This window comes from Syngnathoides biaculeatus, chromosome 13 (genome assembly GCF_019802595.1).
Source record: "Syngnathoides biaculeatus isolate LvHL_M chromosome 13, ASM1980259v1, whole genome shotgun sequence".
NCBI classification, from domain to species: domain Eukaryota; kingdom Metazoa; phylum Chordata; class Actinopteri; order Syngnathiformes; family Syngnathidae; genus Syngnathoides; species Syngnathoides biaculeatus.
Window position 1 is genome coordinate 7,829,550 of NC_084652.1, and position 23,101 is coordinate 7,852,650.

The 23,101-nt window shown below is 44.5% G+C and overlaps 2 protein-coding genes and 1 long non-coding RNA gene across 6 annotated transcripts in view; 2 read left to right on the top strand and 1 right to left on the bottom strand.

Annotated features, from left to right (window-relative positions):
- Nucleotides 1-132: 132 nt before the first annotated feature.
- On the top strand, nucleotides 133-12,754 carry LOC133510953 (transmembrane protein 200C-like). 2 transcript variants are annotated; one of them, XM_061839478.1, is made up of 3 exons: nucleotides 133-241; nucleotides 5,141-5,238; nucleotides 11,366-12,754. In XM_061839478.1, the coding sequence occupies exon 3, from the start codon at nucleotides 11,399-11,401 to the stop codon at nucleotides 12,752-12,754; it is 1,356 nt and encodes a 451-aa protein (XP_061695462.1). In that variant the 5' UTR covers nucleotides 133-241; nucleotides 5,141-5,238; nucleotides 11,366-11,398. The 2 variants fall into 2 exon arrangements, with proteins under 2 accessions (XP_061695462.1, XP_061695463.1); XM_061839479.1 differs by lacking the exons at nucleotides 133-241; nucleotides 5,141-5,238 and adding an exon at nucleotides 6,516-6,586.
- A 2,990-nt stretch (nucleotides 12,755-15,744) lies between these two features.
- Nucleotides 15,745-23,101, top strand: part of epb41l3a (erythrocyte membrane protein band 4.1-like 3a) — a 47,975-nt gene continuing 40,618 nt past the window's right edge. Inside the window, exon 1 of one of the 3 annotated variants that reach the window (XM_061838749.1) lies at nucleotides 15,745-15,768. The gene's annotated coding sequence lies outside the window, so the exon portion shown is untranslated. Of the gene's footprint in view, nucleotides 15,867-15,906; nucleotides 16,102-23,101 lie in introns of those variants that run through there. The other 2 variants (XM_061838748.1, XM_061838744.1) reach the window with 2 other exon arrangements.
- On the bottom strand, nucleotides 16,978-18,503 carry LOC133511294 (uncharacterized). The gene is made up of 3 exons (XR_009797859.1): nucleotides 18,351-18,503; nucleotides 17,848-18,014; nucleotides 16,978-17,779 (listed from the first exon to the last, which is right to left on the bottom strand). It is a non-coding gene; the product is annotated as an uncharacterized LOC133511294 (long non-coding RNA).

Below are 23,101 nucleotides of genomic sequence, written 5' to 3' on the forward strand. Positions count from 1 at the left end.
CGTTAAACGCTGACAAAGGCGATCTCCCGCCGTCGCTCGGTCATTCCCGGCAGTCCTCCCGGTCGGCGAGGTTAATAACGCCGGCGGAGGAAGTCATTAGCATGTGAAAAGACGAGCCGCCTCCAAAGAGGCAGCACACAAAAGCAGTCAAGTGTCCGTGTCGAGTCGACCGGCCGCGACGGAAACGGCCGCGCAACTCCTCAAAAGTCTTTGAAACTCCGGCGCTTTGCTCCTCAAAGTGGTGAGCAGCTTCTATTCTCGCTCTGACAAGCTGACAAGACTGCGAGATGTGTCGCATGACGGAATGCGCCACCGTGCACTTTTCTTTGCTTTTCGCTTTTGGGTCGTTTAATTATTATGCGCAATTTTGATGAACAATACCGTTGCTTTCAGTACAATTCAGTAGGATTCGATACTTGCTGATATCATGCAGTTTGATATTATTCGGTATGATACAGGCCGATGCAATACAATTCACCGGAGTTTAATTTGGTACAATCCGATATTTAATTTGTTACATGTACAGTCGGATTTCGTATGACAGTTTGATCCCTTAACAATATATTCCATGAAATAGAGTAAAGTCTCGGTTCTCGTACGGATGAAAATTTTGAGATTTTTTTTTTAATTCTGTTTTCGAACGAATATCGGTAGTCGAACGCCCCTACAAAACCCGGAAATAAGATACTGCATGCGGCACGAGCAGCTGACCCACCACGACGCGTTTTGTTATTGTCAATTCAAACGCCCCTCCCAGAAAAAAAAAACGGAAATGACATAACGCGTGCGCCGCAACCAGCGCACTTTTGTTAGCCTGTATAACGCAGCCCCTGTACACAGACATTTTGTGGTAGTGACTGTTGTTTTTCTTCTTATCAAGGATGACCGTATTAACCCCCAATCATGGCGCCAAAGTAGACAAGTTGCTTATTTAAAGGTATTATGCAGTTTTGTTTATAAAAAAAAAAGTTTGCCAAGTCGCTACAGATACGGCAATGCACTCCCAGCCTAGCATACTCCTAAAGCATACATTTTAAGCAAAAAAATATATAGTTCAGTAATTATTTTATTATATGAAGTGTTTCAACTATAGATGTATTTCTACTATGCAGTTTATTATCAGAAAAAGCTAAAAAAATGCTTTAAAAAGTCAACTTTTTTGGCTTGGAATGCATTATTTCTTTTTTTCATTCATTCTAATGGGAAACATCGATTTGGTTTTCGAACAAATCATTACTCGAACCGTTTTCTGGAATGGATTGTGGTCGAGAACTGAGGCATCACTGCAGTATGATACGTTCAAGTCGGTACATTCGATACAATGACTTGAATTCGGTACAATTCGGTACGCAATTCAATGCGTGATAAATTGATACCATACAGGTGATTTTGATACGATACAGTTTGATACCATACAGTTCGACCCATTCCAAGCACTTGTATATGCCACACATTCCAATTTACTGTTCAATACTATCATGTTCAATATGAAACTGTACATTTTAACACGATACACTACAATTTGGTACCATTCAGATCAAATTAGCATACAGTTCCTTTTGTTACAATTTAGTGCGATACAGGTCAATTCAGTACCATGCAGATGAAGTCATTTCAATTTGCTATCATACCAGTCAGCACAATATAAGTAGATACCATACAGTTTGATTTGGTACAGTACAGTTGCAGTTCAAGCCGCTGCAAGTATGTAAATATTGCACCATACCACTCAATTTCATAAAATTTTGCATGATGCCATTCACTTTGAATTCAGAGTGATACAATTCATTCGATTCGATACCATCCAAAGCCAAAGAGGCGCAAGGTTACTGAAGGTCACAGCTTGCACCAGATTAACCTGTTCAGGTGACGTTGCCGTTTTGGTATCCATGGCGACGGTCCCCTCCAACATGGCCTCCTTCACTTGGGCCCGGTTTGTCATATCGCTCTTCTCTCCTGATTGGGCCGTTCACTCCAGCGGGACACATACAGGCCTCCTGGCCGACATGTCAAAAATGTGCAAAATCAGCTGCAGATTATGTCTGACAATTTTTCATTTTTTTTGCAAAGTGTGCATCCTGTGGAGGAGGAGAGGGGGGGAATCATCCGGCAGCCATCACTTTTGCCCAGAGGCCCAGATGGAAGAAAAAAAAAACAAAAAAGAGGAACGAGTTCTCAGGTCTTTTGCCGAGCATTGTGAAACGGTTGCCACGGTAACCCAGCAGCCCTGCGGCCGACTCTTCTTCCCGAGGCAACGGTGAAGGGAAGGACAGGATGCAACATTTGGAGCACTAATCCCTCCATTTTCTCGTGCGCTTATCCTCAAGAGAGGGGCGGGGGGGTGCCTAAAATGGCCTTTGGGGATAGCAGTAACCACAGTGAATGTAAATATTATTGTATGTAATGTAATGTCATCTTGGCGGCACGGTAGATCAACTGGTGAAGCGTTGGCCTCACAGTTCTGAGGACCTGGGTTCCATCCCGGCCCCGCCTTTGTGGAATTTGCATGTTCTCCCCGTGCCTGCCTGGGTTTTCTCCGGGCACTGCGCAACATTAACTGGACCCTCTAAATTGCCCCTCGGTGTGATTGTGAGTGCACCTGTTGTCTGTCTCCATGTGCCCTGCGATTGGCTGGCGACCAGTTCAGGGTGTACCCCGCCTCCTGCCCGGTGACAGCCAGGATAGGCTCCAGCACTCCCCGCGACCCTTGTGAGGATAAACGGCAAAAGAAAATGGATAGATGGATGTAATGGCATCTTTACTCGGGCATTATCCACACGTTTGCTCCATTTATCAATAACGCATGCAGGGGTTAATATTTAGTATCTTGACCGTGAATGTGTGTACCCATGTAAGTGAAGTACTTTGGTATTGAGACGGTGCTAAAAATCCAGGCTTGGATTTTTGCAGGGAAGACAAGCGCTCCCCAGAGGTTTGTTGGATGAGTTCATAGTCTGGAGTTCGGTTTGGAGATTGAGAAACGAGAGCAAATCCAACTTTTGCCAGAAGTTTCCATAAAAGCTGAGTTTGCTCAAATTACTTTGAATCCTCATCAGCGCCACTTTTGGATTCCCTTGAGCTCAGGGGCCATGTTTTTGTTTTGTTTTCTCTGCTTTAAGTGCGTCGAGGCCGCAGTTGCGCAATCGGAGATTATTCTCGCCTCACCGCCAAGGCGTCAGTGCGGGGGGGGGGGCGTTTTCTTTCATCTCGACATAATATAGGTCATCTCTTTAGGGACAAACAACAAACATCAAACGAGGTGGGCAGGGGGGCGTTGGGGTGGGGGGGGTTGGTGGAGCTGTTCCACATCTGGGCAACAAGGCAAACGAGTGGTTAGACCATCTTCCTCACAGTTCTGAGGTTTGGGATTTGAATCTGGGTACCTGTGACCGAAGTCACGACAATAGCTGCAGAAAATGGATCACGTGTAACAATTAAAATTAAATTAAAGAGTGCATTAAAATAATATAATAATAATAATAATTTGTTTCATTTAAAAATTGGTAAATTATTATTCTTAAATAGGGACTGGTGGGTATCTATTCCAGGTGTCGCCCCATTTCCAGGTGTCTGGTACTCCTGAATGCTCCCGATACCAGCCACCCATTCTTAAGGTGAAAAAAAAGAGACGTTTAAGTCCTCCTCACCACTAGTTGGCGCTGTACTGTGAAGGTTTGACACATCAGTGTCTCATCTTGTGCGTCTGAAAATCTCTAGTTGCGACTGGGACTGGTGGGTACTCAAAAGGGAATACTTTGTACTGGTATCGGTCTCAAACATCCCTAATTATAAATAAGTAGTACTAAAAATAGTTAGATGAAATATATTTTACAGAATTGGATTTTTTTTCTTTCATCTAGAGATTAACTATGGATATTTTGCGAAACTCTTTTTTTTCGGAGGGCTGGGTGAAGACACCCTTGAAAGTCTCCTAGCACAAACAAGTCTTCTTCAACACAAAAATATATATTTTTTAAAACCATACCATATTTTCCGCACTATAAGGCCACCCTCAATGAATGCCCTATTTTAAAACTTTTTTTTCCATATATAAGGTGCACCGCATAATAAAGCGCATAGAATAGATGGTAAAGTAGAGGCTGGGGTTATGTTATGCATCCATTAGATGGAGCTGCACGAAAGGCTCAATATTGATCCATATATAAGGCGCACCTGATTATAAGGTGCACTGTCAGCTTTTGAGAAAATGAAAAGCTTTTGGATGCACCTTATAGTGCAGAAAATACAGTAATTATTGAAAATGAACAATCCAGCATTATCGATCAGCAAATATCTACATTTATATCAGGGGGAAAGCCCTGGAGATGTGCTCCACCTAGCGACGGCCCTGGTCGTTAATACACAGGCGGGCCCGTTTCTTCGTTTCGCATCGACAAATATGGCACAATTTAGCACGGGTGTGCCCAGCGGCAAACTCCAAAAGATCCCAACTACTTACCTCTGTGTACTTTTCCCACTTGCCGCAACGGCTTTGAATAATTTACTAACAAGGCGTCCCCATCTAATTACACTCACCTGAGCCGGCCGAGGAAGCGGGCCCTCACTAGGGAAGAACTTTAATTGTATCGCATGTGATTTATTTAATCTGCGGCTGCTGCAGTCCAATAATTCAACGGCAAACTCCCAGCGATTATTTCCCAGTGTGCACCATTCCCAGATGTGTCAACAAATCCCACAAGGGGACCCGAAATGTCTGCAGGGAGCTTCGCCGACAGCACTTCAATGGGCTTGACCTTCATCACGGCGCACAATCCGCATTCACCGCGTTAGCCGCTCGTAAATCAAACACCTGAAGTCCGTCCGGGTTCCATCCGGCTTAATGTGAGCGATTGTTGACCGATGCGGGCCACCGAGACAGATGGACTTACTGGGGTTGGGTCGGGAGGGCAGCCATGCGTCTCTGACAGCAGGCGGGCGCTGCTGCAAATGGAACGGGACGCTAATTGGGTTACAGGGACAAAGGAGCGGAAAGCAGAAAGTAGCCACGTCCCGTTATGCATTGCCATGTTATGATTCATGATGGCTGCTACTTCCTGTGGAGGTTTGGAAGCGTTTTGGAGAGGTGGCTGTGGAGTTTTTGACCAACTTGTTCAACTGAATATTGTCATGTGTGCCGTAGGTGTGACAGAAGAGTTTAAGGTGGAGGTGGGACTGCATCAGGGATCCGCGCTGAGCCCCTTCCTGTTTGCTGTGGTAATGGATAGGCTGACAGATGAGGTTAGACTGGCATCCCCTTGGTCCATGATGTTTGGAGATGATATTGTGATATGCAGTGAAGACCAAAGAAAAGGTTGATGGATGTTGTGAGGGAGGACACGGGGAGACTGGGTGTTAGAGAGGAGGATGCACGAGATAGGCTTAGATGGAAAAAGATGGCACGCTGTGGCGACCCCTAACGGGACAAGCCGAAAGGAAAAGAAGAAGATGGCAGAAGAGTTACAATACAAAAACATTGCTGTTCTGTGGTCATCATCAGAGGGGCTGTTGATTGGCTCCTCGGTTGCAGAGTGCTGAGAATTGATCCCCCCCCACCTCCCCCTTTATTGATTCATACATGCTAGAGACTGCCACTCAATTCCCTTTAAATCTTCCTTAGCGTTAAATACATCTGACCGTCAGTCATCTCGATCAGTTTAATCCTCCATTGTCCCCCAGAAGAGCCGCAAACAAGTCAAATAAGACATGAATCATAAAAATGAGCGAAATAATTCAGCACAAGAATGAATAAATATTAAAAATTGTAAAAAAAAACAAAACGAAAAAAAAAACCCAGCATTTATAAATTCGCAAATATGCAGATCCATTAACAAATATATGAATCTGAATAAATTAGAGGCAGCACGGTGGAGCAGCTGGGAAGCGTTCCCCTCACAGTTCTGAGGTCCCGGGTTCAATCCCAGCCCTCCCTGTGTGGACTTTGCATGCTCTCCCCGTTTCTGCATGGGTTTTCTCCGGGCACTCCAGTTTCCTCCCACATCCCAAAAACATGCAACATTAATTGGACACTCTAAATTGCCCGTAGGTGTGATTGTGAGTGCAGCTTTTTGTCTCTTTTTGTCTCTATGTGCCCTGCCCGTTTACAGCCGAGATAGGCTCCAGCACTCCCCGCGATCCTAGTGAGGATAAGTGTGAATAAAATGGACAGATGGACAACGGGCGACTAAAATCGAATCCATCATTTGTCATTGGGCTGCCAAAAAAAAAAAAAAAAACGAAAAACACATGCGTGCTGCTCTCGCACTGGACGAGAGCCGAGTGTGCAGGTCTGGATGATTGCAAGCCATCGCGCATACAAGTCAAAGATGACAAATCGGCATCGAGGAGCGCAGCCCCCTCTTCCTCTCCTGCTCGGCCCGCCCCTGCTCGCCTGCTTCGTCTCCTTTCGCCTTTGAGCTTCAGGCGCATCCATTGTGAGCGTTCTCTCTCTATCTCTCTCTCTCTCTCTCTCTCTCTCTCTCTCTCTCTCCCTCTCTCCCTCTCTCTCTCTCGCTTGCAGCTCCGCCGCCAAAGTGGCGCACATCGACGACGACGCCTCCTTTTGAGGATGCCCCCAATTTCTAAGCAGGTAAGCCCGCTCTACTGCACAGCCGTCTCTATAACAGCGTTCAGTCAATGTACATGTTGTACATTTACACAGCACCTTGTTCAATTAAAGTGGTTGCGCCGCATTTTGGGAAGACCGCGTACGCGCCACCGTTGCGAGCGATGCAGCCGAACTTTTTTTGTTTTTATGGTTCTTGCGTGTATTAAATAATTACGCGCGAGCACAAGACGCGTATGATTGTGTCTTTTTTTTTCACCCGTCCGCAGCTCGTGTGCCCAAATTCGGCCGTGTTTGGAGCCTCCTCGCATGTGCGTCGTTTCTGGACATTTTCAGCTACAGGCACGCAAACACACACACACATACCCACACACGAACGCGTACACGTTTATGTACAACGCGGTACACACATTTACAGAGGGGGAACAGATGTGCCGTCATGTCAACAGAACATTACTCGTGCAACATTGCGCTAAAATAAAGCACCCACCCTCCTCCTGCCCACCACCCTCCACCCTTCCTCCTCCTCTTCATCATCTTCCCAACATTTACACCCGAACCGAATCGAGCAGCTTTGCAGAAACGCAAAACGGTCCGCACCCACTCATGAGGCCCCAACCCTTAACCCGCTCGACCTAAAATAAAATATTAATAAAACCCTCCACCATCACGCTTTGATAATGCTGCATGAATATGATGCAAAAGGAGAAAATGTATCCGTGCAAAAATACCTCGCCCACCACCAGCAGTCTAATTATTACAGTGTAATTAGCGGACAAGGGCGTCATTCAGTAATTACACGTGTGCACGAGACACTTCATTAGGTACCCCTGCAAAAGCTAACGAGGTTCAATGTGAACAATTTTTCTCTTGATGCATATTAGAATTCCATTTTGTTTGATGTGCAGTGTTGGGAAGAACATTGCAAATATAGTTGGGTACAGTTACGAGTAGTCCTGTTGGAAATGTCATATTACAGTGTAACTAATATACTTTCACAAAGTAATAAAACTAATTACATTTGTTCCCATTTGGAATCTTTCTAAATATTAATAGAATTATTAAAAGTATTGATTGATATTTTGGAAATAAATATGTATATCACATTATATACTAATAAAATGTTAATTACATAATAAGATGTAAATACATCATTTTAAAAAATGTGTCGAGCATGGTACCATGTTGACCTAATGACAAATCTGCATAATTTAAATAATACTCTTTCAAACCAGAGAAGTAAATGTTCCGTTATAAAAGTCCAAAATTATAAAGATGAAACTGTTCAAAATGTAATTTTCTTTTGTGTTCAAATGTGTTCAATAAGTCTGACTTTTTTGGAAATTTCAGACAAACTAATAATAGGTTTTACCGTAAGATGGTGACTTGAGGTCATATTTAGAAAAGTATGTCAAGCTTGACATTGGTCTCAGTTTTGAGGAGCCGGGTTCGATCCCGGCCCCGCCTGTGTGGAGTTTGCATGTTCTCCCCGTGCCTGCGTGGGTTTTCTCCAGGCACTCCGGTTTCCTCCTACATGCCAAAATCTTGCAACATTAATTGGACATTCTAAATTGCCCCAAGGTGTGATTGTGAGTACGACTGTTTGTCTCTATGTGCCCTGCGATTAGCTTGTAACCAGTTCAGGGTGTACCCCGCCTCCTGCCCGTTGACAGCTAGGATAGCCTCCAGCACTCCCCGCGACCCTTGTGAGGATAAGCAGCAAAAGAAAATGGATGGATGTCATGCTTGAGACGACAACAGAATGGCGCATGACCAAAGAGAGCCAATCACAAGCGTCGGGTTTGGAACGAGGAAGTGATTTTTATTTATTTTTTTCAAACATGGCTAACAAGCTAACTCTTGTTGAGCTTGCTGTGGCGCAGACAACAACACTGATACTACATTCGTTGTTCCTTTTCCCCCTCAGGCAACACTTTCAAAATCACCATAAAATACACAACATCTCGACGTGATGTGAACAGTTTTGGAGGCAGGGAAATGTTTAGTTATTAAAAATAACAAATCTAAGACCTCGTTTTACAGCCTTTGCGCCCTAACTACAGCCTCAAGTCTCTTGAGACGGTTTCGCCCTCTGCAGACAGTTGTGTGTTTTCAAATTGTCTCGTCAACTAAATGTACCACAGGTAGGTTATCAATACTTATATACTAACCCCCAAAAAATTAATGCTGAGGTGTTTTGTTCCAAGTCTGATTTTTTGTTTTTCACGTGTGTACCTAATATTGTGGCCTAGACGGGACAGGTTGTGGAATAGGCCTCACACACGAGTGTCTACTTGCAAGGGTGTACCTAATGAAGTGTCCTACCAGCATGTGTGTGTGTGTGTGCGTGCGTGGCTGTCATCTCCAAGCACGCCGACGCTGAAATTGATTTGCTTCGAGAGCAGGAAGGATTGTGGGTGGGAGGGCGTAGGTGGGCTCAACTCGCCCGCTGGCCTCCTGTCTGGACGCATCACATACTCTCGCCGGCGCCGAGGCCCGGCCCGGAGATGGAGACGCTCACCCAGATGGACCCGTGGAAAGCGGTCTCTCCTCGTTCCCTCTTTTCAGAGTATAAATCCAGCGGCGTCAGGTTGGCTTTTTTTTTTGATGAGTAATAAAGCTGAAGTGGTGCGTTTTCCTCCTCTAGGTCAAACCCGACCGGATTGACTCGCCCACTGAAGCTCAAAATAATCGGTAGCGCTTCTATTTTTGCAAGGTGTACGCTTTTAAAATGCTGCCTAAGACCTTACTTGTTGACTTTGTGTCCGTTTTTTTTTTTCTCCCGGTGTTGAAAAATAGAGCCTCCTTTCTGTCTCTCCTTCTTCCAATATTAGTGGCCGAAACGATCTGGAATCCAGGCCTTCCCAAGGAGGTACAAACGCAATTCTACCTAAATTGGGACGTTGTGCTAAACATAAATAAAAACAGAATACAATGATTTGCAAATCCATCCATCCGTCCATTATCTTTGCCGGTTAGCCTCACGAGGGTCACTGGGAGTGCTGGAGCCTATCCCAGCCGTCATCGGCCAGGAGTTGGGGTACACCCTGAACTGGTTGCTAACCAATCGCAGGGCACATGGAGACAAACAGCCGCACTCACAATCACACCTAGGGGCAATTTAGAGTGTCCAATTAATGTTGCATGTTTTTGGGATGTGGGAGGAAACTGGAGTGCCCCGAGAAAACCCACGCAGGGACGGGGAGAACATCCAAACTCCACACAGGTGGGGCCGGGATCGAACCCGGCTCCTCAGAACTGTGAGGCCAACGCTTTACCAGCAGATCCACCGTGCCAATTTGAAAATCATGCTCAACCAATATTTAATTGAATACACTACGAAGACGAGATGATTCATGTTCAAAGTGAAACTTTGTTTTTAGAAAATGATCATGGACTTGAAAATTTTATGGCTGCAACATGTTCCAAAAAGCTGGAACGGGTGGCAAAAAAGAAAGACTACATTGACAAATGCTCATCAAACACTTGTTTGGAACATCCCATAGGTGAACAAACAAAGGCGGCGGCCATGACTGCGTATAAAAGGAGCGTCGCTGAAATTCTCGTTCGTTCACAAGCAAAGATGCGGTGAGGTTCACCTTTGTGAACAACTGCATGAGAAAATCGTCAATCAGATTCAGGACAATGTTCCTCAACCCACAATTGAAAGGAATTGAGGGATTTCATCGGTCCATAATATGATAAAAAGGTGCAGAGAGTCTGGACGTAAGAGGCAAGGCCAAAAACCAACGTTAAATGCAGCAAAGACCAACATCAATGTGTAAAGGGTATCACCACATGGGCTCAGGAACACTTCAGAAAACCAATGTCACTTGGGCACTACATCCATGAGTGCAATTTAAAACTCTACTATGCGAAGCAAATGCCATTTATCAAGAACAACTAGAAATGCCGCCGACTTCTCTGGGCCGAGCTCATCTAATTAGGAAAGTATTCTGTGGTCTGACGAGTCCACATTTCAAATTGGTTTTGGAAATTGTGGACGACGTGTCCTACAGACCACAAAGGAAAATTAATCATTGTATTCTGTTTTTTATTTGTTGAACACAACATCCCAACTTCATTGGTATTGGGTTTATAGATGTTCATGTGAAATTGGGAGGGTTGTCATTTATATTCCTTTTCTTTGATGTTTTAAAGTATCAGTATCACAATATCGACGGTATCAGAAGTTCGCAACCTACCCTCTGCTTCTGGTATTACTGCAGGATGGATCGATACTAAATCAATTCGTCAATATCAGGCGAATGGAATTGATTCCCAGGACTGCTATGACAAAGATGATCTTGCGTGTGAGAGATTTTTACACAAACTTGATTCATTGCTGCCAGGCAGATTTCATGAGGTTCAATACTAACAGCCCCATTGACCAATGGGGGCATAATTATGTGAATGACAGGCAGTCGGTTGCTTAAATACCAAACCAGGAACTGAGTGTTCTGTACTCCTGAGAAGTTAATTGCTACTCAAACCATTTTCACAATGTCTGCACTACTCTGTACGGCTTGGAACACGATGGAAGTTGAACCCAAAACACCTGCCTGCCAGAATCCAATTGTTTCGTACATTTTACAAATGAAGCGGTACTCTGCCAAATGTAAAACCCAAGCTGGAAAGCATTTTGTCACAGTAGCAGCAGTTCCCTTTGAACATCTGGTGGTGGAACACCAGTTGCTAATCCATCCATCCGCTGTGATGAATCTGGATTACGCTTATAATCTCTGGTTTACAACAGGCGTCTGCCATCTGCCTCACGTTCTGCCTTTTGTGTCCCACCTCCAGGTTGAGTGACAAGGCTATTGCTCGAGCGCCGCCATGATTGCCACGGGCGGCCTGCTGCGCATGAACCGGCGCCAGGACTCCCTGCGCTCCAAAAACCGCGCAGAGAACAAAAAGAAGCGGAAATCCAAGAAGAAGAAGAAGAACGATGTGGTGGTGGTGAAGGGCAAACTTAACCTGTGCTCACCCGCCGGCCTGGTGGCGGCCGTCGGGCTCGTGGTCCTCATGGTGGGCATCTCCATGGCTGTGCTGGGGTACTGGCCCAGCCAGAACCAGCAGCAGTACCAAGAGCGCAGACGGACTGGGGTGCAGCACGGTAGAATGAGTTACTCCCAAAGCCCCAACGCATCCTCCAATGCGGACCGAGATCCTCCTAAGGTGCTGAACCAGAGCCACTCCAACGGCAGCAACCCGGCCCCGTCTTCTGCCCACTGCAGCTTCCTGTGTGACTTTCTGGACAACTACCTGTACTCAGACAACCTCAAAGTCTTTGGACCACTGGTGATGGGCATTGGGATTTTCCTCTTCATCTGCGCCAACGCCGTCCTTCATGAGAATCGTGACAAGAAAACCAAAATCATCAACCTGAGGGACATCTACTCCACAGTCATTGACCTGCACAGCGTCCGCTCCAAGGAGTACTCGCCTCTCAACGGTTTGGTCAACTACACCCAGTCCAAGAGCGCGGAGGCGCCGTCAGGGGGCCACCCAGCAGGGTGCAGCTCCTGGCCCTCTTCTGCCGGACTGGGCAGTGACGAGGTCTTCCGTCGTCCATCGCGTAGCTGGTCCAAGGACGTCCAGACCTTCACAGACACAGTGTACAGCATCTATAAGGACTACAGTAACGGCAGTGAGGAGGCCCCTCGGCCCCGCCAGTGGGACCCCACCTCCATCGTCACCTCCTCGGTAAACGCCTTCACCCTCCCTGTAATTAAACTCAACAATTGTGAGGCGGAGGAAGATGTGGTCATTGAGGCAGAGAAGGACCATGAGAAAGCACAGGGCGACGAAGTGGAGACGAGCCCGCCGCACGAGGACGTACCCGTTCCCGGGTTGCCCCAGTTGTTCCCGCCGTCCCCGGCCACAAAGGCCATGGGCTCACGTCTGTCCCTCAACTCACTCACAGATGCGCCCAGGTCAGTGCGCCGCTGCAGCCTGTCAGTGACGGCCTGCCACCAGAGCGAGCGGGGCAGGCGCTTCAGCTGCCCCCGCCTGGAACGCTCCAACAGTAAGGGCTACATCAAACTCAGCGACCTCGGGGGAGAGTCCTTCGACGCGCCGGACGCTTCTTTAGGGGGGGACGGCGAGCAGGAAGTAGCAGCGGCGGCGGTCGAGCAGGACACTCAGGGGGACGAGGGACAGGCGACGCCCAACACTTCTGTGGAATCCTAAAGCAAATCCTGATCAATTCTCCGAAGCCCCTTTCACAGTGCTTAACCATTAAACCAGTAATTATTCGGTTCTGGCTTTCGGGCACCGGGATGTTGAAATATTCACATCGCCGCTTGGGGTTCGCGCATTGAGTTAATTAGATGCTCGGTCAGCATTAGCATCTGAGACGGCTACATTTGCTCACAACCCGAAAGGAGCGTAGCCAGCGAGTCGTGAGGATTGGTCCTCACACACAAGCGGACCTACACCTCTCATACCGCGCCGGAAGCTGGCAAATTCCAAAGCCTTCAAAGCTCTTATAAGCCTCTTTCACACTACCCTCCGGCGGACAAATTCACAGGTCAACATTGGTTGAAAAGGCTCAGATCGCCAGCGTTCTGCTGTTCTCTCTCTCGTAGCTTCTGTCCACCTTCGATACTAGAAATCTTGAACCCTTAAAAACTCCTGAGAAGCTCGGATCACATTGCGGAGACCGCGTCGGGGCGGGGCAATCTCGGGGTGGTGAGTCGTAGCAGCGACTGAGCCGGGAGAAAAGGGCTGAGGACGCGCAGGGATGAGTGAGGCCCAGCACCTCTGTGGAATCCAGAAAAACTTTTAGAACCCCCTTTCAAACAGTCCACTGGTGAACCCGGCGTTTATTTGGCTCCGGCTTTCAGAGAAAATGACATTGTCGTGTCTGTCGTGAGCGTTCACAAAGCCATTGCGGATTCATGCCTTCAGATAATTATGTACATCCTCAGCATCAGCATCCAGGACACCAAGTTTTCTTTTGTTTTTCAAGGTTTCTTCCCCAATTCCTTTTCCCACAGCTTCCGTTGCACCTCTGATATTACGTCGGAGGATGTCAAATTTGTAGGTCTACTTCCCCCCTCAATTATCCCACTACCTTACAAGATGGATAGCACGCCGGTAGGGGGCGGTTCCATTTTTTTCCGCTAACCCCTCTCTGGCGACAGCACAATCGCGGGTCAATTTGATTCTTCGCATCCCACGCGGACGCGGGACAACGAGCTGGAAAAAATACCTGCTTGGATGGCCAGTGTGAAAGGGGCGCCGGTCCACGTCTTTGCTCCGTACCTTCCGGAAGCGAGCGTGGACGCCGCGACGAAGCCTCAAAGGGCGAGGAGCCTCCTTTTCTGCACACACCACAGCTCAACCGTTCAGATGTGATTTTTTTCTATTTTCTCAATGTAGCAAGAGCAATACTAGAGACGTTCGAAGGGTCTGTACACAACAACCAGGATCAGATTCCAGCTTTTTTTTTTTTTTTTTTTTGTACAGCGGTAGAGTTGGAGGAAAAAAATAGTAGCTCGTAGAAGTTCATACGTGACTGCAAGGCGACTGACGCACCTGTAGCATCAATCTAAAACAGTCTACACTTGTCAAGATGAATCTCAGGTAGACGTTTGATTTAGGAGCCGGCGTGCACGTTTCACTTCATGGCGGACTAACTTTTGAACTGCGACCGCCGACCAACACTCCCGCACCCCTTTGACCCCGCTTCCCCCCGACACGGTCGGTGTCCTTTTTTTGTGCACAAGCGAACGCAAAGTAGATTGTTTGCGCCAAATAGTTTCACTTGCATCACGGACAACCATTAAAGGATGATGAAACGAGTTTCAGTCTTTTTATGTCAGTTTTAGATTCATTGCCACATTTTTTATAACCGTGGGACCCTAAATTTTGGAAAATTAAGCCATTTCACACAAAAGGTAGTGAGGTTGTATAGTGGATATCGTTACGGCTGTGATTCTGATTTATACAACAGCTACGCTAGCTGGATGGTTAGTTTGTGTATCTAATTAGTTATCCGGGTCCGCCACCACAACTAACAGTCAGACAGTGTCGTTAGCGGCGTGCATGTTAAGCGCAACGTGCCGAGCAGCCCCAGTGTCAGCTTCGCTGTTAGCAAAAACTGAAACAAATGAAGGTTGTTTTACTGTTTCACTTCTGTGGGATCATTTGGTGAAATAATCTGACTCACGTGAAGTTGCATCACGTTATCATATCATTTAGTTAATTCACGGAAATCCAAAATGAAGCCAAATGACGTGGAGTTCTGTGAACTCGTTTCGCTGCGTTAGCTCGTTGGCATAGCGTCTGCCCCTGTTAAAAAGGGAGCTAAAACTCAAGATGTCTGAACATTCTGATATCTTCAATCGTACATCAACAAAGTATTTTCTCACTTACTCATTTATCACCTTTGTAGGCCACTATTTTTCAGGTTTACTCTTGCTTGAGTGTGAATTAACAAGACCAAGTTGTGTGTTAGCCATCTCCTGCCAACTTTATCCACAAAGAAACAAAAACAAGTGAGTAAATATTTAGCAATGAAAAGCAACCAGTTCAATTTAATTTTAAAATAGTACCAAGATTATTTGTATTATTTCTATTCAAAAGTTAATCTGATTAGACTGAAAACATGACTAAAATGTAACTAAACAATTTTCATTTGTTTCAAGCTAATTTTTACTCTGAATAATTAAAAAAAAAACTCATGGAAGGACACTTAAAAAATATATATTATTATCATAATGACACATTTTATGTAAAATAACTAATGGCTATTGCTGTAGGCCAAATGGCTGGATCGCCTGTGAGGCAGCGTGTTATTTAATCCAAGTTTAAAGTCCCAGCGCTGTTCTGCTGTATTTCATCACTCATGGAATGTCTCTTGTGCAATCACCTTTCGTGGTTGGTGTTGAATAATGTAATGATATAATATAAACACAGGAGAGGAAACGGCTCGGAATGTGCCGCGCTCTGCTTCTTTTCCAATTCTCTGGCGTATGAATCGCTTATTTACAGCCCGACTGCCCTCCAGCGGCCAAAAGCTGCAGTTGAACCATGAGTTTATTCCCCGCAGTCCTTCAAGTCGCCTCTGAGCGGCAGTAGTGTACCGAAAGGGGCGGTGTGGGCGGAGCTCCGGCTTCCGGGACAGGAGAAGGGGGCGGGGTTACGGCCGGCCAGGCTCGGTTCCTCTTGGCTAAAAGGGAAGACGGCGGACTTAACAGGTGTCTGCTACTTCCTTTCTTCTGCCAGGTGACTCCAACACAGCCGGGAAGCTTTTTTAAAATAATCATTATTTGTTTCTATTTTTCAAAAGAGTCAGGTACAGAATATATCTTTGTCTGTTCGTGATGATGTACATAAATAACAGCACGTGCAGGGGCTTAGTCGGGCTGTTTTTTTACACCTTCCACTTCTGAGGGTACAAATACAGAATCTGATTGTATTTTTAATGTGTGTTTCTGTTGCTTGGGCCTGCTCCTGCAAAACGTGACCGACGCCCCATCCCACACTCTCGCCTGCAACCCCCCCTTCCTGCCCGGCCGGAATGTCAAATGGTGAGTCCTGATTCATTCACGGGAGCAAAATAAACGTGAGCGTCACGCCTTCTGGCAACAAAGCATACGGAGTACATGCGTCTTGGTGCAACAGCAAAAACGCACAAAACGTCACAGGAGCTTTAAGATAATTATATATATATATATATATATATATATATATATATATAATATATATATATATATTTAATTTTGTTGCCACATTCTGACCTGCCTTTAAATGTATTTTTTTAAAGTACTTTTAATTATTTTTAGTGCTTAAATATGTAGCAGACATTTTGAAAAGTTAAAAATCCTTTTGTTTTTGATTAAATGGAATCAAAATTGATGCTTATTTTTTATTGTAATTGTTAACGTTTTAAAAAAATCCCAACAACTACAGTATTCTTGTTGATGAAATGTGCATACACTGACCAATTTTTAAACTGTAAAACTAAAGAAAAAATGTTTTCAAAACAAAAACAAAAAATCAAAAGGATAAAGCTTCTCCTTTTTATTAATGTTTTAACATTTTATTGCTATTGTTATGGAATTTAACATTCAGGGTCTCACAGTCACCTATTTTCAAAGTTGAAAAATCCAGTAAAATATTTTTCATGTAAATAGACAACTTTTCCTATTGTATTTTATGTCATATTATATACGCAGAGAGCATGAAAAACAAATAGAGTAACTTAACAATTGAAAAATTTTGATACATATTTAAAATTTTTAAAACACATTTTTTTAATGACCTGCATGTAATGTCAAATTTACCTGATTTTAAAATGATAATTTTTTTTTCAAATGTAGAAAAAAATGGAAGATGAAACAATTTTCAACATTTTTTTTTTTTATTTTTAAAAATGATGATAAAACATGAAGGGCGTGCATTGACATGTTTTAAAAGACAAAAATCAGGGGAAAAAAATGCAAAAAAACTTTATATAAGTAGGTAGATAAGACATAAATGATTGAAAAAATAAATTGACAATAAAACATGCAGCAGGTCACACTGACTCATGAAGATTTGTTGGAGAAACAAACATCAGCATCAGTGGCCTTTCAAGTGATTTCATGTTTTTTTGTTGTTGTTCTTTTTCACACACACACACACACACACACACACACACTAAATTACCCATGGAAATGCAATGTTTATTCAGGGTGTTTATGCTGACTACAAAATCAATTTTGAACAAATGAAAAGTGAGAAAGATTGACCGACTGATGACTTTTTTAAAAAATGTATTGCTCATCATGGGTCTGTGACCATGTGGACCTTCTGTTGGTTTATGAGTGAAGTGGACGATTAAGGTGAATGTACTGGACCAGGGAGATAAACTCGGGCCAAAGTCCGTGAGAGTCGTGTTTTGAGGATGCCGGCTGTCGTGGTCGCGCTCCGTCCAACTTCAATTTCATTTTCCTCGAGCGTGAATGCCTCGCGCAATTTCATTGGGAGGATATTTAAACTATTACTTTTCAAGTTATGGTTTTAAAACAGGCTTTGGAACAGGGAGCAGGGGTTCTTGTTTTTTAATCTGGTTTTGAGTGAGTTTGGGTTTTAAAAAAGGTAAAACCACTATTCATGTTGAACTCACTTAAGTCTGTTTTCCCTCCCGAGCAGCCCAATGGGATGCAGCTAGGCTTGTACTTGCGGGGGATTGAGAGCAGGGAATTCCCAGTTTCCCTTTTTGACCTGCAGTGCAGCATTTTTTTTTTTTTTAAACTGTGTTTACCGTGAGGCGTTTACAGACTCTTACTTACCCCCGATGTCACCAGCAAGTGACGGCTCGCTGCCTGTCTCTCACTGTTCATCTCAGGCTTGCCGATCAATAGCGCTGTCACGTCAGGTTACGATCAATACGTCTCCCCATTGTGCTTCAGGGGGAGGAGGAGGAGGGTAGAAAATGGAGCTCATCACACTGGAGCTGCTACACAAGTTAATGCACAAAAAAGAAAAATATTTAGGATCAAATCACTCCTCGGTCTGTCATTCAGAATATACAAGAATAAAACAATATTAGTCATAGCTTAACATTTTCATTCATTTGAATTATTTTTCCTAATCACATTGTGTAAGACAAATGTATGAAATAACTTATTTTATTATTATTAGTAGTAGTGTATATATTTTTTACATTTATAATATTCATTTTACATTTTTAAATATTTCATATTGATCATTTGGCAGCTATTCCATGATTGCATTATAGGATGGGCCAATTCATTAGGTACACCAGCAGAAGCTAATTAGATCATCAAATCACCAAAAGCCTTTGTTAATTAGATCAGGTAGAGTCGTTGATCACTTGAATAAATATTGGTCATATTCCGCCGCATGAGTGAGTCACAATATTACAACTAGCTTTTTGAAAGACTTGTAGGATCTCATTCGATGCGCAGATGTGCTGAGTGATGTGATCAACAGTTTGTCATTCCTTCCTACTGAATTGCTGACGCGTTTAAAAACACACAAGTGCACGCGATGCCTTTAGGGTCCACGGGAGATAATCCTAACCTGTCAAGTGGCGAGATAAGACAGTTGCAAGAGGTTTTATCGCAGCACACGCGTAGTTCTGATCACTTGACGCCGATAAATAAGAGTTGGCCGCTCCTGAGTTGGCTATTTATAGTGGGGATGACGATTAGCCTGAGATTGGGATATTTTTGGGGATGTCTTTGATATGTATGGGGGGGGGGGAATTACGTGAGGTTCATCAAAAACTCAAATTTGCCTCTGAATTTTAGGAACGTTTGATCTGCTCTTTGAATATTAGCTTGTTTTTTAAGTGTACAGGAAAGAAAATGTTAAAGTGACCGAAGACTAAACCGTTGTCGATGTCTACGAAAATGTGTTAGGTTCTCTGAAGGCTCGATAACTTTTGGATGTCCCATCCATCCATCCATCCATCTGTTTTTCTTTGCCGCTTATCCTCACAACGGTCGTAGGGAGCGCTGGAGCCTATCGCAGCTGTCAACGGGTAGGAGGCGGGGTACACCCTGAACTAGTTACCAGCCAATCGCAGGGCACATCGAGGCAAACGGCCACACTCACAATCGCACCTAGGGGCAATTTAGAGTGTCCAATTAATGTTGCATGCTGTTGGGATGTAGGAGGAAACTGGAGTGCCCGGGGAGAACATGCAAACTCCACACAGGCGTGGCCGGGGTCGAGCCTGGGTCCTCAGAACTGCGAGGCCAACGCTTTACCAGCTGATCCACCGTTCCGCCCTTCGGATGCCCCCCCACACCCAAAAACAAATTGCGGATGGGTGTGCAATCGGTTGTTCACAGTAACGTTCAGGCAGATGTGATCACTTGTTCGGTGCTAATTGCGAAGGTTGTGATTGGTTGTTCAGTGAATTTTTCAACAGGTGCGATTGATTGTTTGGCCAAAGTTGTTGCCTTGGGTGCGTTTGGTGCTAAACTGTCATTGGTCGAGGACTTCCAACAAGTTTTCAAGCAATTATCATTCATAAAACGTCTCCATTTATGGGATCTCTAGTGAGTTTCTTGGTGTCTTGTCCTAACTTGCAACTCTGGTTGAAGATCAACCCGTTTCATTGACTGTAGCAGTTTTTTTTTTTATTATTATTATAGCCCCTCCCTTCTTTCAAAACTGTTTCCTGTGCAGTCACAATCATTAGTGTCAGTGTTAGTCATTTTCCAAAGGTTGCAAAAACAATTTTTTTTTACAACCGCACGCGATAAGACGTACTTTCCTCATGCTGACTGTGCGCTCACGGGGAGGCGATGAGGGACCTTTGGCCCAGTTTGTTCGTCCAAATCGGGTTTTAATGTTGCCATTTGTGTGCTCGCTGACCCGGCTGCCGAATGGTGCCGGACTGCAGGCGGCGGTAGCTTTGACTAAATGAAGGTCAAATAAAAACAAGCAGGCTGGGAGCCAACCTGTTTGCAGTTCATCAAGTTCAAGCTGCCGCATCCAAGCTCAGTCGGGAATGAGACGCTAAAAGCTGCAGTGTACAACAGGGAAGAAGATGACTTTTAGATACGGCAAATAAAATACATAAATCATTACAAACAGTGAGCGCGATCAGTTGGGTGTCGTGAAGTTGAAGTTTGGGGGTGTGACCGATTCTTTAGTGCAAAGTTGTCAAGGGAAAGGTGTTATCGGTTGTTTATTAACGACCTAGTGACGGTGCGATCGGTTGTTTGGCAAAAAGTTGGTTGTGTGCAGGGTGCGATGGACCTTTCACTCAGACAATAATAGCCAATCAGATAGCTGCATTGTCTTAACCCCTGGCTTGACACGCCGCTCTCGCCCTATTGGCTCACAAGCAATGCTGGTTGTAAGTAGTGTGCGCTTGGAAAAGTTGATGTCACGAAGAAAATGGTCCTCAGATGCGCTTGGGGAACGTGCAATTTTGATGAACGATATCCTGCTAGGTTACAAGGGGCCCGGTCGATTCATTTTCCAAAGCCTAAAACACAGTTGACGAAGTGTAAATGCAAGATGTCATGCAAAAGAAATGTGTACTTGCCTATTTGTATCACATCTGACTTTTTAGACAGAGCACTGGCTTCGATTATGAGTGAAGTCAAAGAATACACCCACTCACTTCTAAAGACTACAATGATATTACTCATGATCTTTCCAAGTAAAAAGTACTCACCCTGCTTTACATGCGCAGTACGATTCCACAATTTTATCCTGTTGCATTTCAATATGAAGTTTGTGAGGCATCAAACTTTTTTTGCATCGATTGCCAACGTTTCGCTGTTACTCTGACATTGCGTCGTGCTTTGTCCAAAATCTTAATTCCGTGTACATATCCTTGCGTGAAATAGTTGAGACCTCTCTGTAGAACTCTTTTGGACAAGTCTGCCGCATTTGGCGAAGAACTTACCCCAATATTACCTGGAGTACGCAATACAGAATCGACTTCAAACCTGTTCTGTTCAATCGCCATTTTCCAAGCTTGTGGGACATGGCTAAGGGGCGGAGCTTAAGATCACCATTAGAAAGGTCCATTGATATAAAGTTGTTGTTCACCAAAATGTTGTCCTTGGAAGGGCTGTGATGTCGGTTGTTTAGTGATGCAGTTGGTTGTTCGCGACGTGGTTTTAGACCAAGGAGGCACAAACTGTTGTTTCTTGCGATCTCGAGGGAAGGTGCAATCGTTTGCTTGGCACAAACATTATGTCGGGGGAATTTGTTCGCGGTGGGAGTGCTCGGTGGCTTGGCGATCCGTTGTTGTTTGGTGGGAAATTGGTGTTGCGCGGAATGTGATTGATTCATTGCAAATATGTTACCGGGGGGTGCGATTAGCTGTCTGGAGCAAGTTTTTTGACAGCGGTGCAATTGCTTCGTCAGCAAACTCAGTTGACAGCGGGGTGCGATTAGAACGCGGTCAACAAGGCCTCGCAATCTTTTATTCAGCGCAAAGTTGTCGACAAGGAGGTGCTTTCGGTCGTTCGGCACAAAGCTGGTGCCTGACGCGGGGTTAAATGGGGTCAAGGTTGGGAGATGAACAGCAGCACAGGAAAAGGAACAGGGAAGTGTGTGTGTGTGTGTGTGCAGCGAAAAAGTGACAACTTAAGCAGCCGCATAAGCGAAGCAGAGTCACATGTCGGCTGTCGTTATGCTGAGCCAGCCTGCGCCACGAGGTTAACGTGCGCACGAACACATTTTGATTCCAAAGGGGACAGTTGGCATCAACACAGCTGACACGTGTATTGTTTTGTATTACAAGTGTGTCTAATACATTTTTGTCGCAGGCCACATTGTAGTTGCGGTTTCCCTCAGAGGGCTGCAATAAAAATCTTTAATCACCTCATCATATTTGCACGCAAAATTTATCAACTAGTTTTGGAATCAGAAATCAATGTTTTTCAACGATTGTTTGGTAACACAAAAACGCTTATAATATCTCGACGTTATCATTTATTCTATGACATTTGGTACAGATTTTCACAAGAATCGTGGAAGTTGACAGACTGGATTTGCCTTCGCGGGCCACACAAAATCATGCGGCGGGCCGGATCTGGCCCCCGGGCCTTGGGTTTGACACCTGTGCCTAGCGCTTGATGTTGACTCAAAGAGTTGTTCACAGTTAATGGAGGCATCACATCATAGTCAGGATGACTTTGTGACATTGTGGTACTTGTCCACGATGTCAAAGTGGAAAAATAATCCCCTGGCGTTGCTTTGTGGGAATAAAGGAATATTTTGCTACCTCTGTCGTCAGGCTGCACGCAGGCATGCCTCACTCTCTCCCTCTGGATTTTAACGCGCTTGCTTAATGAGCCGTGCTACAATTAGCCCGGGTTAACAATCACCTATTTAGAGCACGCCGGCCACGTCTCCCGTCACCGTTCACGGAAATTGCTGCCAATATGCCGGACGTGTGTATGTGCTGGCACGCGGCGAGTTGGCAATTAAATGAAATAAAAGTAAAAACGTTTGACCTGCGGGATCCGGGAGGGATAAGAAAGACACAAAAACACCTCAAGGGAACAACTCTATCCAAAACCTGCCTTGGTGTGTCTCTCTGTCTTGCAATATTTAGTGCGAGATGCATTCAAGCGATCACCTAAAAGCTTGCATTTCACATCAAGCAATATGAATTTCATGAATGTTCTTCACAAGAAAACATTCACATTTTGACGACAAACTAATCAAGACTGAATCAGGTCTTCTGGTTGGATCTGAGTAATTGACTCAAGTCTGCCTCAACAACTTCACACGATCTTAATGATCAATGATCGATTTATTGATTATTATGCCCATTAATAATATATACAAATCTTTAATGACCAAGGCGTAACACAAGTGTAATTTTTTTTTTTTTTTTTAGGTATTTCCGGCTACACCTTTTTGAATTTTGTCACTTTAGGATTTTTATATTTTTATATTTCTTCCCAACATTTTATTCGTCTTTGTTACATATTTTCGTAATTTTCTTGAACATCATCTGTATTTTGTATTGATATTTTATCATTATAATTCTTATTTTATCATTTTTCTATTCACCACACAGTTTGTCTTTTTAAATTC

Bases quoted from the DNA above. Each gene is read 5' to 3' on its own strand.
- LOC133510953 (XM_061839478.1), top strand. From the start codon at position 11,399: ATGATTGCCACGGGCGGCCTGCTGCGCATGAACCGGCGCCAGGACTCC.